The 14,890-nt window shown below is 33.3% G+C and overlaps 1 protein-coding gene across 1 annotated transcript in view; it reads right to left on the reverse strand.

Moving 5' to 3' along the window:
- Positions 1 to 5,231: 5,231 nt before the first annotated feature.
- The window catches only part of ANO3 (anoctamin 3), a 286,782-nt gene continuing 277,123 nt past the window's right edge, over positions 5,232 to 14,890 (reverse strand). Inside the window, exons 24-27 of the mRNA XM_054585980.1 lie at positions 11,451 to 11,598; positions 7,637 to 7,717; positions 7,367 to 7,472; positions 5,232 to 5,728 (exon numbers count right to left, since the gene is read on the reverse strand). Of these exons, the coding sequence (XP_054441955.1) occupies positions 5,546 to 5,728; positions 7,367 to 7,472; positions 7,637 to 7,717; positions 11,451 to 11,598 (518 nt within the window). The 3' untranslated portion in view covers positions 5,232 to 5,545. The remainder of the gene's footprint in view (positions 5,729 to 7,366; positions 7,473 to 7,636; positions 7,718 to 11,450; positions 11,599 to 14,890) is intronic.

A 14,890-nucleotide genomic window follows, 5' to 3' on the forward strand; every position in this document is an offset into this window, starting at 1 on the left:
TCAGGGTATTCAGTTAATTCCCAGTTTCAAAACCTGTTTTGACACATTAAAAAGCTAAGAATAATTTCATGTGGTGTATTGATTTAATGTCCTATTGTAAGTAATTAGCACGTAAGAAAATATATGAGCAATTCCTAAATTGCTTATTTGTAACAGTAAAATATAGTCACGCAGAATGTGTGGAGAACTGAGCACGGTATTGGTCAATATCATAGTATCAGGCGATGGTATTGACTGATTTGGGACGACATTGCTAAGGTTTATATGTACCTTTTTTTTTTTTTACTATTTTCAAGAAGGCTGACCTGAAGACACCAGCTTAAAAATTGATTCAGTTTATGTCTACAGAGCAAAGCTCCCTGAAGTTAGCTTTCAAATTTCTTATGAGAGTTTGTTAGGAATGTTTAATGATTAACAATAATATATGCCTATATCTATATATCAATATCTATCTATCTATAGATACATAGGGAGAAAAAATCAGTATTTATAATCCTCTGGCTAAATCTATTATTGCAACATAATTTCCCCTATTGAGAACAAAAATGGAGAAATTCACTGCCTCCTCTGGTCTTCCCCACACCCTCTCTAACATTTTTTCTACTTGAAGGGTTCAATATAGAGACCAATAGCCACACATCCTGAAAAGAAAACATTGTTTATGTTGTTAAGTGCATTTTCATCTTTAACAGTAAAAAGTGGCACATTTATTTTTTCGTTGGAGTTTTCACTAAACTCTAAGCTACTTTATTTAGCTTCATAAACCTTAAAATAGATAATGAATAAAAAAACTCTTTTTTCCTTTGAATGTTAAAAGATGAACTCCATATTTTTTTTCAGTCAGAAAGAAGACAGGGTATGTGCACAGCAGATACTGAAATAGAATCTGCAAATCGGATACATTGTTTTTTCAGTAGAAAAGTCTCTATGTCCCCTTCACCATCTCCAAAACATTCTACAATTGTCTTTGCTACCAGATTTTTCTGACTATTTAATCCCTCTCTTCTCAGGAAAAAAATCATCAAAAATGTACACTGTGTCAAAAGCAGTGGGAAAAGTCAGCTCATACGACTTGGTAGAAAAGATATAAAATTTGGCCTACAGTGCTCACCTGGAAGTGAGGGGCATGTCCACTGACAAAATAATTATAAAGGCTTTGAAGCAGCTTGACTATCACATAGGGCTAGCCATCCCCATGACAATTGTTTCTGTCGGCATTATCTAAATGGATCTGTTAAATTTTACTTTTCAACTAGTAATTTAGGGGAGCTTTGCTTTTTGAAAAGCAAAGGGCAGAGACGCTGCTTTACCCACAGAGAGAATGATAATTGCGATGGAAATACATACGTTTGTACTGGGGCACACAAACACTGGTACAGTCATAGAGCAACGAGAGTGGATGGATCAGCTTCTTTTTCCAGAGGGTAGATTTTGATGGTACAAGAAATTGGATCGGGTCCCAAATATTGTATGAGTCTTTTCTCTACCGAACTGTGTGCTTCAATTTTACTTTCCTGAAAAAGATGCCTTCATGCGGATGTGGTTCGTATGCAGTAGCTATGTAATGTGTGTATTCTCTAGAAGGAAAACCACCAAATGTAGTCATGGAGGAGGTTTTTCAGATGAACCCAGATGGCAAATTCAATTGATCATAACTTACCACCATTGCAAATACATAAATTCTAGCTAGCACGATCTTCCCTTTGGACTATGTATTACTGCCATTATTTCATTTTGAATAGAAATGCCTGTAAGGGAAACTGACCGTTCCATCAGAAGCTGGGTTTTTCAGGCCATTCTAAAGGTTATTTTCTGAGCTACTGAGAATATCAAAGATAAGGTAAGATGTTAACTAGTTCCCTGGGTGTAACCTACAACTACTTCCAAAGTCTGTTATAACACTGTGATTTGGGAGAGAATGGAGTGGAAGTATCTGATGACTATAGCAGGCCTGAGTTGGGCATATCTTACAGAGAGTAAATGTTTTCTGATTTTACACACCAAAAGATAGGCCTAGCAATGTGTGTGAGTGTACACACACACACACACACACACACACACACACACACACCCTGCCCCCCCCCCCCAGCACTCTGGGCCTATATCTATCTGCCACAAATTGACAGATTAATCAATTCAGTCATATCTATTAAGTAACTCATCAGGCAACATGGATTTTCAATTTTAACCATCAAATAGATTTAAATCAAGTAGATTTTTAAAAAATGGTAAATTTGGTAGCCTGTTGTTGACAGCTGGCTATGATGCCCTTACATGTCTTCCTTCCTCTGCATGAACTATATCTGTGCTAAAATTCCTGTCCTAAAGAGATTTTGATGATAATTAGTAGAGTCAGCCCAAGTGTGAAAAAGAGGCATTATTACCCTCATAAGAGTTAAGCAAGCTTCCTCTCCCATCTGTTTCTAGCAGAAAGCATTATTAGGATCAATATGATACCCTACTGCACTTTCATTTGCAAATGCCTTGATGATGACAATGAATTTGTCAGAAGACAAAGAGTCAAAACTTTTTAAGCATGTGATAAAGGGCTTGTCAGAACCGGAAACTGTTGCCATGTGGAGCTAAAGAATAAGCAATTCCCTTTCCCCATTCACACTCAACAAATCCCAATTTAATATTTAAAAATCAGGCAGGAGTAAATTTAACATGCAAATTATAGGAAAATATATCACATGATAATTTATTGAGTGAAAAAGGTTCTTTTTCATTCCGTTCTACAATAGGTTGTGCTAAGAGTTGTTTTGAAGGAATGTGCAGCATTTGGAAGTTGTACCTCATGCAGTCACTCAGCAGCATTTTATCTAAAAGTGCATGCACAGACTCAGACAATTACAAACTATTTTTGTTATGGTCTCAGGAAATTTTCCACACAATATACTGTGAAAGCACTTCAGCTTTGAACAACTTGTCAAGGTTGACTACATGCACATATATATTAATTTGCTTGAAAAGACAACAATTTAGAATATCAAAATATATAAGCAGCATTCATGTAATACAGAATTCCTGAGAAGAGTGTGTGCTATATAAATCTTTGAGAAATAATCTGTATTCACTTGAAAACCATGATATAAAACATTTCAACTAAAGCAGAATGATTTAAAACTAACATAATGTGAAGGGCTCGCTGTCAATATTTTGTTGTCAACCATGATGAAGGCATAGCTAAATTCTACTGCATTGTTTCAACAAGAGGAAAATTTCAGATGCTTTTTCATTGTTTCTCCCATTTTCCATCATTTTCAAAAATATCAAGAAGGCATTTTCTAAATCAATGTGCTATGCTTTGTAATTTAAAATATTTTTTTTTATTTTCCTGTTTTTCTCTCTAGGCAATTGATATAATTTTAAACCTTGATGGTGGTTGTATAAAAATAACTCAGAAAGAGAAGAAGTCTGAAGGGCACAGCTGTCACTATTCTTTGCTCTTGTGTCCCTTATTTGAAAAAAACATAAATGTCAGGTTATGGACCTGACTGACATTTATGTCTTCAACAGGCCTAGAGAGTAATGATTCTCAGGCCTGTGTCTACATTTAACTAAGAAAGAAGAGGGAATGCAAATTCTATGAAAATGGAGTTTAAAACTTCATTATAGAGTTAGTAAAGTAGGTTGCTGATGACCAGGCAGCAGAAACATCTGTGGAATTTGAATGGAAAAGTCTCATGCGGCAAGGCCATGTGATATATGTTTAGAATATGAGGTCCTTCCTCTTGCTCAGAATCAAAAGACAACTAAGGAAGTGAATTTTTTTTGTCAAAATCAACCAAAGTCTATAACTTTTCGATAGAAGGAAAGAAGGAAGAGTTAAAAAAAAAACTTGGTATTAGAATTATAAAAATAATTCTCTAGTAAGAGAAACTTAGTAATTTTCTTACTAGAGAAAAGCTAGCATATACATAAAGTAGCTTTATTACCATTGGGTTTAATTTTGTCTTTATGAATTTTGGAAATAACTGTACTTTGTTTAATTGGATAAATAATAATCACAATAATTGCACCTATGTGTAAATGTGTGAGTATGTTATTCCTCACCCTATTCTCAGAGGAAGAAGACTGAGATTAGCTTTGACTGTTTTTCAAGGACAAGTGTCTTGATTTCTATCATACATTTCCTTAATTCAACTCTTCTTTCTCTTCTCTTGCTGCCCCCATAGCTTATGCCTTCACCAGATGTTCTGTAGTTCAATGTCCCATCCTTCCCACCTCGCCCATCTGTGAACAGTCACACTCAAAGATACAGAGTTGACACCAAAATAGCAACTCCACAAAAAAGCAAATCTCTCACAATTAATTTGTCTTTGCATCTAGAGAGTTTTCAAAAGTAAATCAAATCAACCTATCAAAGAAATAACAGAAAACTCACCTCAGTAATGAAAGTAAAATTCAAAAATATGTGTCAATGTTACAAGTAATACAAATTTATATTCATGCATTGTTTTCATTAATTCATGAGCAAGAGTGCACATTGTTGGAAAAGCAAAAGAGTTGAAAAGCATCTGGCTTCTGTTTTCCTGAATAAACGAGTCACGACGGCATATGGTGGAACTGGTCTCAGAGCTGCAGAAATTGTAACTTGCATTACATATTGTCAAAGTGCAAAGGTACCAGGGAAACCAAAATATTTACAGTATTTCAAATTATTCTGAGTTGATGTAATGTATCAGCAAGGGGAAATAAATATACTATAAACAGCTTTCCATGGTAAAATATGAATTAGTAATGTTCTAAATGACATGAGAATAAACACCTGTACTTTGTAAGCATGTGGCTCTATTGGCATTTAGTAAAAAAAAAAAAATCCAGTGTAACTGGCTCTGCCAGTGATATGATAGACTTGAATAGAATGCAATAGAACATTATTTCAGTGAATAGTATTCTTTTCAGGATCTCGGATTTTTGGTTTGACAACTAAAGCTAATGTGCAACTCTTCAACTGCATAGTCAATGTAGAGCAGCATAGAGTCCCTGTGGCACAGGTCCATAATCTCAGCAAGAAACAAGGGAAATTCTTATGAACCAGTAAGCAGAAGGGACATGGATTTCTGGTAGGAAAGGCAATCCTTGACTTAAGTTATTTCTTATGAGTATCTTAACTCAACCTAATCTAAACTCAAAGTCAGATTAGAACGTGAGTGAAAATCACACTATACTTGAAGCCATGCCTGGCTTGCGAACATTTACATGGACCTCTGTTTCTAGAAACCTCAGCATCACCCTTCCTATTACCTACAGCTGATGGAAGGTGGAGGTCTTCGAACATACAGCTCCCTGAGGCTTCATTTGTGAATTATATCCTGGCTTCCTGCAATGTCAACCTAACCATTTTTAAATGTCGTTAAGTCATATTTTTCCCCCTAGAAGCTTGGATGTTCTAAACCCAAGAAATGGCTGTGATGCATTTCCAAGTAGAATATTACCCATATGATTTGCCAGGAATGCTCTCCTCCCAGATCCCACCTAGACTTTGAAGTAGCTATCCCTCCCACTAATGGTATTGTCCCTATTGGGCAAAAGGTATTTACTAAGGCCATTCATGGTGAACAGGATGACCACTTTTCCTCCGCTGTTGTTGCAAATGCTCTAGCTCTGCCTCATACATCATTTCTTGGACTAAGTACTTCTCCCGTCGTATTCGGTCATAAAGTTTTTTTGGTACATCTGGAATCAGGTATGCGATGAATGACTTGATCCCAAAAACAAGGTGCTGCAAATTTAAGAAGAAAAAGTACACTTTTGAAAGACTCTGAAATGCCCATTATAAAACAGAACAATAATGAACAATGTTGCAATTGCCTTACAATCAATCTTCAGAACTCAGTATATATGATCTAGAATATTAATATTTAAAAAATTATATTGGGAATACTACTGTTGCCTCATATCACATAGGTACAAGATCACATGCAGGAAAACCCATGTGCAATGGATGGTGATCCAGCCTATAAACGGGAGAGACTGTAGTCTGTCTGTGATGCTGGGATTAGACTCAACCTCCAGCATGTGAATTTTTCAGAACTTCTATTCTATGAAGTTCTTTCTCATTACAGATGCTTTAAAATTTTTATAATTGTTACATAATTATTCTATGATAAAAATATTTAAACAAAATAGACTGATAAAAGTATTATATATAAACATCAGGAATGAAAATTGAAAGGTAATGTGTCTGTGGTTAAAAGTACATATGATAAAGGAGACTGCCTATGTGTGCACACTCTAACAGTCTGACACAGATGTGTAACCTTATGCAAATCACCTAAGTTCTTTGTGCAAACACTTCTAATAGTGATGATAACAGTATCTCTTAAAGGTTAGTATGAGGATGAAGGGAGTATAAGCACTACTTAAATATTACCTCGTATTATTATGAATGCATCCTTTGTCTTCTCCCATAAAGAAATGTAGATCTTTCAGTTTCTCAGTAAAGACAAAAAAAGTCTGAGGGTGATAGAGTTATTGTGATCTATGGGAAAGAACCCATTTACCTAAAGGACTTTGTGACAATAGTCTCTCTCTGCGGGAAGAAAGATTTCAAGGCACTTTTAACTGAGCTTGCTCTATGTGTCCCAGGAAACTGCACTGTATAGTGGGTCATAGGAAGCAGGTCAAATTTTCCATAGAAACGCAGGCTAGGAGTTTCTTTCCTCGCTACCTTTTTCTCTCTGTAACTTTAGCCATAGGAAATAGATGCCTTCAAAGTCTGTCCACAGACCTTGGTGGTACCTTAGAGAATGGATAATATATCTCAGTGCTAAGGTCTTCACTATATCAAGCTCGTTGCTGGTTTTATGCTAAGCAAGACAACAATTCTGTAGCTTCTCTAAAATTTCTTCATGAGACTACAATCTAGTATTACTGCCTGACTCTTACAATCTAAATCTATGCAATTTTTATAAAAGTGTTCTCAGGCATAATTGACTAAATTATGCAATGTCTCATATTAATACACATGATCAACTGTAATTAGAGTTGATTGCTCAGGAAATAAGCTTCTCCATCCTGGTGAATAGGTATGAATTATTCTCTCAGATGATAAAAAATGTCCTTTCCTTTTAAAATTTGGTTATTAGGAGGCTCAAAACCAAATTTTTCAGTTCACATGGAAGTAGGTTTTTATCCTCATTTTCCTGGTACAAATACCCACCCACTAACCTACTTTCTTACATTTTTCAGCTATTGCTGTTTTGCACTTGTTAGAGTGATTTCATTGTATCTGAACCTTTTACTGGAATGTAGTCCAATCCTTTTTTGAAAGTCAGTAATGAGCTTACTTCAAAGAGGCAACTAATGTATCAGCTGGAAAAGTAGGTACCTATAGTTATTTTATCAGTTTGTGACTAACCTCAAACACAATAATGAAGGCCAATCGAGCAGCGAGGATATGCCAGTATTGTAAGGTGAACTCATAGGGTTTGGAACTCCAAGGGGGACTTCTGTAGTCTCGGTATCTAAAATCCCCAAAAAACAAAAAACAATTTTGAAGAGGTCCCAAATATTCTTGATTTGCCCACACTCCAAAAGGACAGTTTAAATGGGCTCATTAACATGGAGAGGGAAGAGATGGAATGATGAAAGCAAGAAGAAAGGATGGCTATAATTCATAAGTCAGTACCTGCAATAACCAGATTTCCCCATACCAAGCTCACTCAGGTCGAAGAAGGATAAGCTATTGTTGACGTATCCCTTTAAACAACTGGAAGAAAAGAAAAGTATCATGTAATTCAGAGATTCATAAGTTTCTAGTCCAATTTCTTCATTACAAATGATAAGATTTGGTAAGTATCATCATTCCTTTCATTCTAATTATAAACTCTTAGCATCTCAGCACTCTGATTCTATTCCCTAACTCCCATTACATCTGTATTTAATGAGACAGACTCTTGTCTGACATTTTTTCCCCAAAGTTTCCACTTTACATGTTTATTTGGTTTACATTTATTAAGTGCTCATTATGCACTAGGTATTGGTAATTACTTCCTGTGGATTAAAGCCTTATAAATGTTTCATAAATATGCATATAATATAATTTGGTTAATTATAATTAAACAGCCAATCAATGAGTATGTTTATTTGTGATGTATTTATTACTTAATATATATTTATTGAAAATGTCATTTTGTTAGAAAAATTCCAGAGTCTTGGTATTCAACAGTGAACAAAACATGTAAAAACCCCATACCCTGGTGCTTATATATTAAATTGTGATCAGGACTTTTACAATAATCTCCATCGTGTAAATTGAAGAACTAAGGTTTAAGAGACTAAATAACTTTCTCCAGGTCTATAATTCTTAAAATTTTTGGTCTCAGGTGCCCTTTGCATTTTTTAAAGATAAAATCTCAAAGATCATTTTTTAGGGGTGTATATCTATTGATATTTAACTCATTAGAAATTTAAACTGGGAAATTTAGAAAATATTTCTCTAACAATTAATTTAAAATAACTATCAAATACAATAAAAATTAATAGAAATAACACATTTTAAGAAAAATAGCTATATTTTTCAAAAGAAAAATGTAGTGAAAAATTACATTGTTTTACATGTTTGCAAATTCCTTTAATGCTTATTTTAATATTTAGAAGACAACTAGATTCCCATATCTCATTACATTTTCATTAAATCTCTTGCAATATGTTATTTGGATTAAAGATTAGGTAGAGAGTCTGTGCTCAAAAATACAAATGGTTGGAAAAAGAAGGACTATTTTCATAATATTTCAGATAGTTGTTGATATTTTTCTTGGATATTACAACAAAACTCTATATCTGGTCATTTCTTACAGATCAGTTGCAAGTGGAATCTAAACATATCAATAAAGTTTTCATATGTAATTATATTAAAATCTATAGTTTTATCTTGAATTTTTAATTTATTTTTTTTACCTAAAAATGATTTTGCAACATCAAATATGGGTCATTTGAAAAATGTTCTGTCAATTATACAGATCTTCCAAATGTTGATATATTTTTACTATAGGCTATGAAGCATCACAAATTGATTGATTTTTATTAGAAAAAAAACCCCTATAAATCTGGAAAGCTTTCAAGCTCATATTGGTAGATAAAAGTTATTCGAAATTCTAATTTTCACTTCAAATCTTAAACTTCATTAACAGTAACAAACACTGCCCATTATTTCTTTAAAATGATAAGATAGTTTTGTGCATTTTATAAAAGAGTGTCTGCTTAATACCCAAGCCTGAATAATCATGGGTTGGCAATCCTTATTCCAGGCTAAAACAGTTTGTTGAGTTAGCAGCTCCAACGAGCATACGGTCCTTTTCTTTGAGATGAACATCACTTTTTGATACGTAAGTGAAGTGTTTTAAGCACTCTATGCATTTTGTCTTTTTCAAAAAGACATTTATTCAAGAGTAGAGATTTGATGAAATTAATACTTATTACTGTTTCATCAAGGACATTCTGAAATTTCCCACTAGCACTTTTGAAATGGTGATTATACAATGGTGAGAAATACTATCATATACTAGTGTTCTTTGGTGCCACTGCCTTGAATTAAGCAGAGTCACCAGAAAAATTTACCCCAGTTGCTTTCGCACTGTCAGTGCAAACGTTAATATGGTGAAAAAAAAGCAGCTGTGTCTTAGTATTATTATTAAAGTGGTATTGGCCTCATGGACCCTGAACGATATCTGTAGAACACACATTGAGAACCGCTTTGCCCAGGGCAAAGAGCTGTTAGTACCAGGGTTCAAATGCACATCTAGCCCATTCTAAACTCAGAATTCTTAAGTACATGGCCACACTGGCTTCACTCCCGTCCCTGTCACAGACCTCATAATTTACCATTTCAACTGTTGTCATGCCAGAACCCTCTTCTTCATCGCTTTCTTATGTTTTTGTCACCTTGCCTTGAAAATTTACAATCTGAATGACTACTCCAATTTAGCTGCTAAGCATATCTTGAAAACAATTAAATAGAAGGATGACCCCATGTGTGTGTGTGCTTTCAACTTCACATGAGCCCTTTGCATCTCTTGAAATTATTCTATATCCTTAGTCATTCAATGTGGAGAAAGGGTGGGGTGCTCTCTCTAGACTTGAAAGATAGGTCTTGAAAATATTCAACAAATCTCATTTTCTTTTGCCTCTAGGTGGCAGTAAAAACACCAGCAAATAATGCTTCTAAGGAAGAAGGCTGTTGAACATATCTACACATTTTAAATCTTTGAAATCTGTTTCTAGGCATTTTGAATTAAGGAAAAAAAAAGGGCTTTTTTTTTTTTGTTTTTCACTATTAATAATAAAACCAGTTTAGCTAGTGTTTTACAGTACATAAAATGTTACCTTGCACATCATTTCTTAATCACGGGTCCAGATTGTTGACATTCCTTTGAGTAAAAGGTAAAGTTAGAACTTGAACCTAGGCTGTTTGACTTCAAGTTAAAATTCCTTGAAAAGACTCTAAAAAATATTTTTTTAAATCTCATGCCTTTATTACCTCTCTGAAAAACTGAAACATTTATGTTCGGAAAGGCATTTCAGTGTTCTAAGAAAACATCAGTTCATCAGCAGATCTAAGGACTGATGTCACTCTAAACCAGGGCTCAGTTGTTGGGGCACATGTCCTGCGTCTAGATAAGACACATGCCCAAAACTGCTCCTGAAGGAAGTAAGAGAACCGGCTTCTCTTATCACTGCTTTATCTTCTGTTACAACTTCCACATCAAAGGCTAATCTCCAACTAAAACTCCATTTTCCCTCTGTTCCCCAAATCCAGTCTCTCCTGCATTCTTTCTTAATACCAGCATTCAGGAAGAAAAAATCTGAAAAATCCCATAGTCCCCAAGGCAGTGGTTCTAAACTGGATGATCCTGTCCCCCAGGGGAGATCTGGAAATGACTGGAAACATTTTTGGTTGTTACAACTCGGGGAGTAGAGAGGTTGCTATTGCATGTACTGGGTTAGGGCCAAGGCTGCTGCTAAACATCCTATAATGCACAGGACAGCTCGCTGTAAATTCCTTTAGAAGAATTTCTAGTCACATAGCTGACAGTTCTTTCTTCATTTGTATGTCTCCACCAACTAGCTTTATTCTCTTCAGCAATTTCATTAACCAGTGTGGGCCTCAATTTCCCCATCTATGTAGTCAAAAGATAGCATTGGGTGATTTCTAAGGCCTCTTCCAGTTCTAAATTTCACTTCTAAATACATTATGACACCTTTCTTTAAAAAACATTTTAATGTCAGTGATACGTTTACAAGAGAAAACATGGAGACATTCTGAAATTATTTACTGTAAAACACTGTTTTCCTTTTTATCCCACTTGATTTCTCCAATAAACACATTATAAATGCAATGGTCAGAAACACTGCCCTTGTCACAGAACAAAACTTCCCAATAAGTTCTCACTTCAATTACAAACATAAAATATATCAGAAAAATGTGTAAATTTCAACCTTACTTTTCACCATAGTCGAAATGTCTTGCACAGGGGCCATATTTGTATTCATACACAAAACGTGGGATGTAATCAGATGTTATAGCTATTACAAATGCATTGGTAATCACAGCCAATATACCAATTCCTTCAAGAATTCCATACCATATACCTAGTAGGATAAAGATTGAAGATAATGAATAAAATTTAAAAAAACCCTCTCATCAATCTTAGTTTGAAACGAATGTTTTATTTATGTTGGAATCACAGCTCTGTCGATTATTTAATTTCTTGGTATAGTATTTCACTACAGATAAAACAGCTATTGCATGTTTTTCCATAGAGGAAAGATAGACCCCTGTCTTGAAAGATCTGAATATTAAAATACCATTAGGAATTGGTTTATGTCTATAATAATAAGACATGGTACAGCTGCTTCGAAACTTAATTACAACTTATTGAAATAATAAAAATAACAAGCAAAACCATTTAGTTAGTTGCATATCATTGGGTAAAGTGTGAAATATATGTACTCACTATGGGTTTTGCATTTATCTTTGTCAAGTACTTTTTAAAGTAAAAATACAAGAAAGGAAACCAAGTTTGTTATCAAGACCTGCAAATCACTGGTTGACATTTTCTGCTTCTAAAGATGGCAATCTCACATCATAAGAGTCACACAAGGAAAGCTTTTGAAATTGCATAGAGTATCAATATACTATTGGTTATAGTCAAAACTATGTTTTAAACAGGGCAAAACTTAGCTTTAAAAAATACCGACATACAATTTTTAAAAAGTTTTAGAAAAAACACTCAAAGTGCTCGAGGTGATTGTACAGATTGGCAACTTTCTCCCTGCAACCATGCCCAGCTTCTTTATTTTCAATCTTTATAATGTATCTACATTGCATTGTAAAGAAAAATATAAAAATAAAAACAAAAAAGATGTTAACATTTCCCTGGTTGGAAAGATTGTAAGACCAAGAAATCAGGATGCATTAAAAAAATACAATATTTGAATACATGAAAATTTAACATTTATTTTTTACAAACATAACACTATTTAGTCAAAAGAAAACAATAGCCAGGGAGAAAATATTTGCTTCATATAAAACACACAAAATGTTGTTATTTGTTATCAGTATACAAAAATATCCTAAAATTTTAATAAAGCAAACCATCCAAGAAAAAAATGAGCAAATAATCCAAATGAACAATTTGGTATAAAAATATAAATAACAAATACATATATTAAAAAGTTTTCAATCACTAGTACTCAGAGAAATGTGCTTCAAAAGATAACATTTTTGAAAATCCACCAGACTGTTGAAGATTGGAAAGTCTTATACCACCCAGTGTTATTTAGAAATTGAGGAAACAAAAACTGTTTGAGGTAGTTGTTTGAAATATGACTTTGTTACAATGTTTGTGGTAATTAATCTCATGTTTTTAATATTTAAAGTATGAATATAATTTAATTTAGTCCTTTTTAGGATCTATACTGCACATTCATATATATGGATATGTGATATATAACACATATATATCGATGTCTATATGTATATTTATATATATTTATCTATAGCTATATGTATGTTTATTCCTGTTTGTAGTTAGGAAATTAAGTAAATGTCTAAAAAATTCAGGTCATTCATATTATGAATATTACTACTCTATTTAAATGAATTACACCAATATGTTTTGAGTTGGAGGATCTTTATGAAGAAAAAAGGCAGAACCCATAAATATGTCCATAAATATTTTTTTATACTTCTATGAGCAAGAAAAACATTGACAAAGGATATATGACTAATTGATACCATCAAATCCCTTAAGTAGAAGGGAAAGGTAAAGGTGGGGAGAGTATTATTAATTGTTTTTATACATTTGTGTCATCTGGTTTGAGCGAGACAACCTAGCAAAATTTAAAAAAATAGTAATCTATGCATTGGAAAGTGCAATAAACACAAAAGCTAAAATTGGACTTTTATCTTTTTCCTTTGAGTTATTTTTTAGATTTCCTTTAATGTGCTTACATTATTTTAATAATATAATAATAAATATATCCACATTAAATAACAGCATATTAACATAATGAATGTTAGTTGTTTCAATAAATGGGAAATCAGGTTGAATGGCATTAAATCTCTGCAGACCAGTATATTGTAAACAGACTTTGGTGGTTGTTGAATACAAGTAAGAGTTATATCAACTGAAAAAGTAAACTCAGAATACTATAAAAAAAAAACCCAAAACAACGTATGGATTTTCTTTTCCAATATACTTTGAATTTCTATTACAAAACCAGTTTATTAAAACATTATGCCAAGAATAAGTAGATCAATGTACAAATGAAGGTTCTAGCAATATACCTAAGTTTATAGGGAATTTGGTATAAGAAAATAGAGATAACTCAAACAAGTTTAAAAGAGAAGAGTTGCTTAATAGTTTTAGAAATATTGGCTATCCATTAGAAAAAAAAAGCTAGATCTCAATTTTAACCCCTTAATTAACAGCAAATTTCAGATAGATCAATACTTTAAATAAAATCACACAATTCTAACAAACAAAAGGAGAACGAAACATATAGCTAAAATACAAAACAATGAAAAATATGGGTGAAAAATCTTGAGTTCTAAAGGAATATTTTTAAGAATGCCACAAAAATAACAACTATAAGGGAGTTGTATCAACTTCGTTCTGTATGCTCTTTAAAACCTTATGCATGGAAATGTAAAAAAAAAATTAAAAATGAGCATTTGAAAATATTCACAACATTTATATCAAAGTTTAGTATTTTTAATATGAGATAAAGATTGCCAAGTCAGATATGATGGTCAAAGGTCAAAAACGCAATTAGAGAAAAAGAGATAAAAAAGTATTAATCTCACAGTTATAATACAAATGCAGGTAAATCTAACATATCATTTTCCTTCCTATTATTGTTGAGGATGGAACAACAAAAAACCTGATTACATCTGGAATTGTTGAGAAAATGAAGAAATGAGCATTCATTCACTATGGTGGGAGATTAAATTGGCAAAATATCTCTGAGGGATATGTCAACAGATTATCAAAATTTTAAATGTCCATGCTCTGTGGCACAGGAGTTTCACTCTAGCAATTAGAGGAAATACTAAGACAAAGTATGCACAAAGATAGTCACCTACATGTTGTTTACGAAAGCAAGAACTGGAGCAATCTGAACATCATCTGTAAACAAGTGGCTGTTTTTTTTTAAATGTCATACAACATATAACAGAAATCTGTTTATACAATGGAATACTAGTTGGCCATAAAAAGGAAGAAAATTTTACCCTTTGAGACAGCATGGATGGGCCTGAAGAATATTATGCTAAGTGAAATAAGTCAGTCAGGGAAAGACAAAATACCATATGATTTCACTCATATGTGGAATCTAATGAATGAACTGAACAGACAAGCAAAATAGAGACAGACTCATA

Source organism: Pteronotus mesoamericanus, unplaced genomic scaffold, assembly GCF_021234165.1.
Source record: "Pteronotus mesoamericanus isolate MK-2021 breed Mesoamerican mustached bat unplaced genomic scaffold, CSHL_Meso_final contig_90, whole genome shotgun sequence".
Lineage (NCBI taxonomy): Eukaryota > Metazoa > Chordata > Mammalia > Chiroptera > Mormoopidae > Pteronotus > Pteronotus mesoamericanus.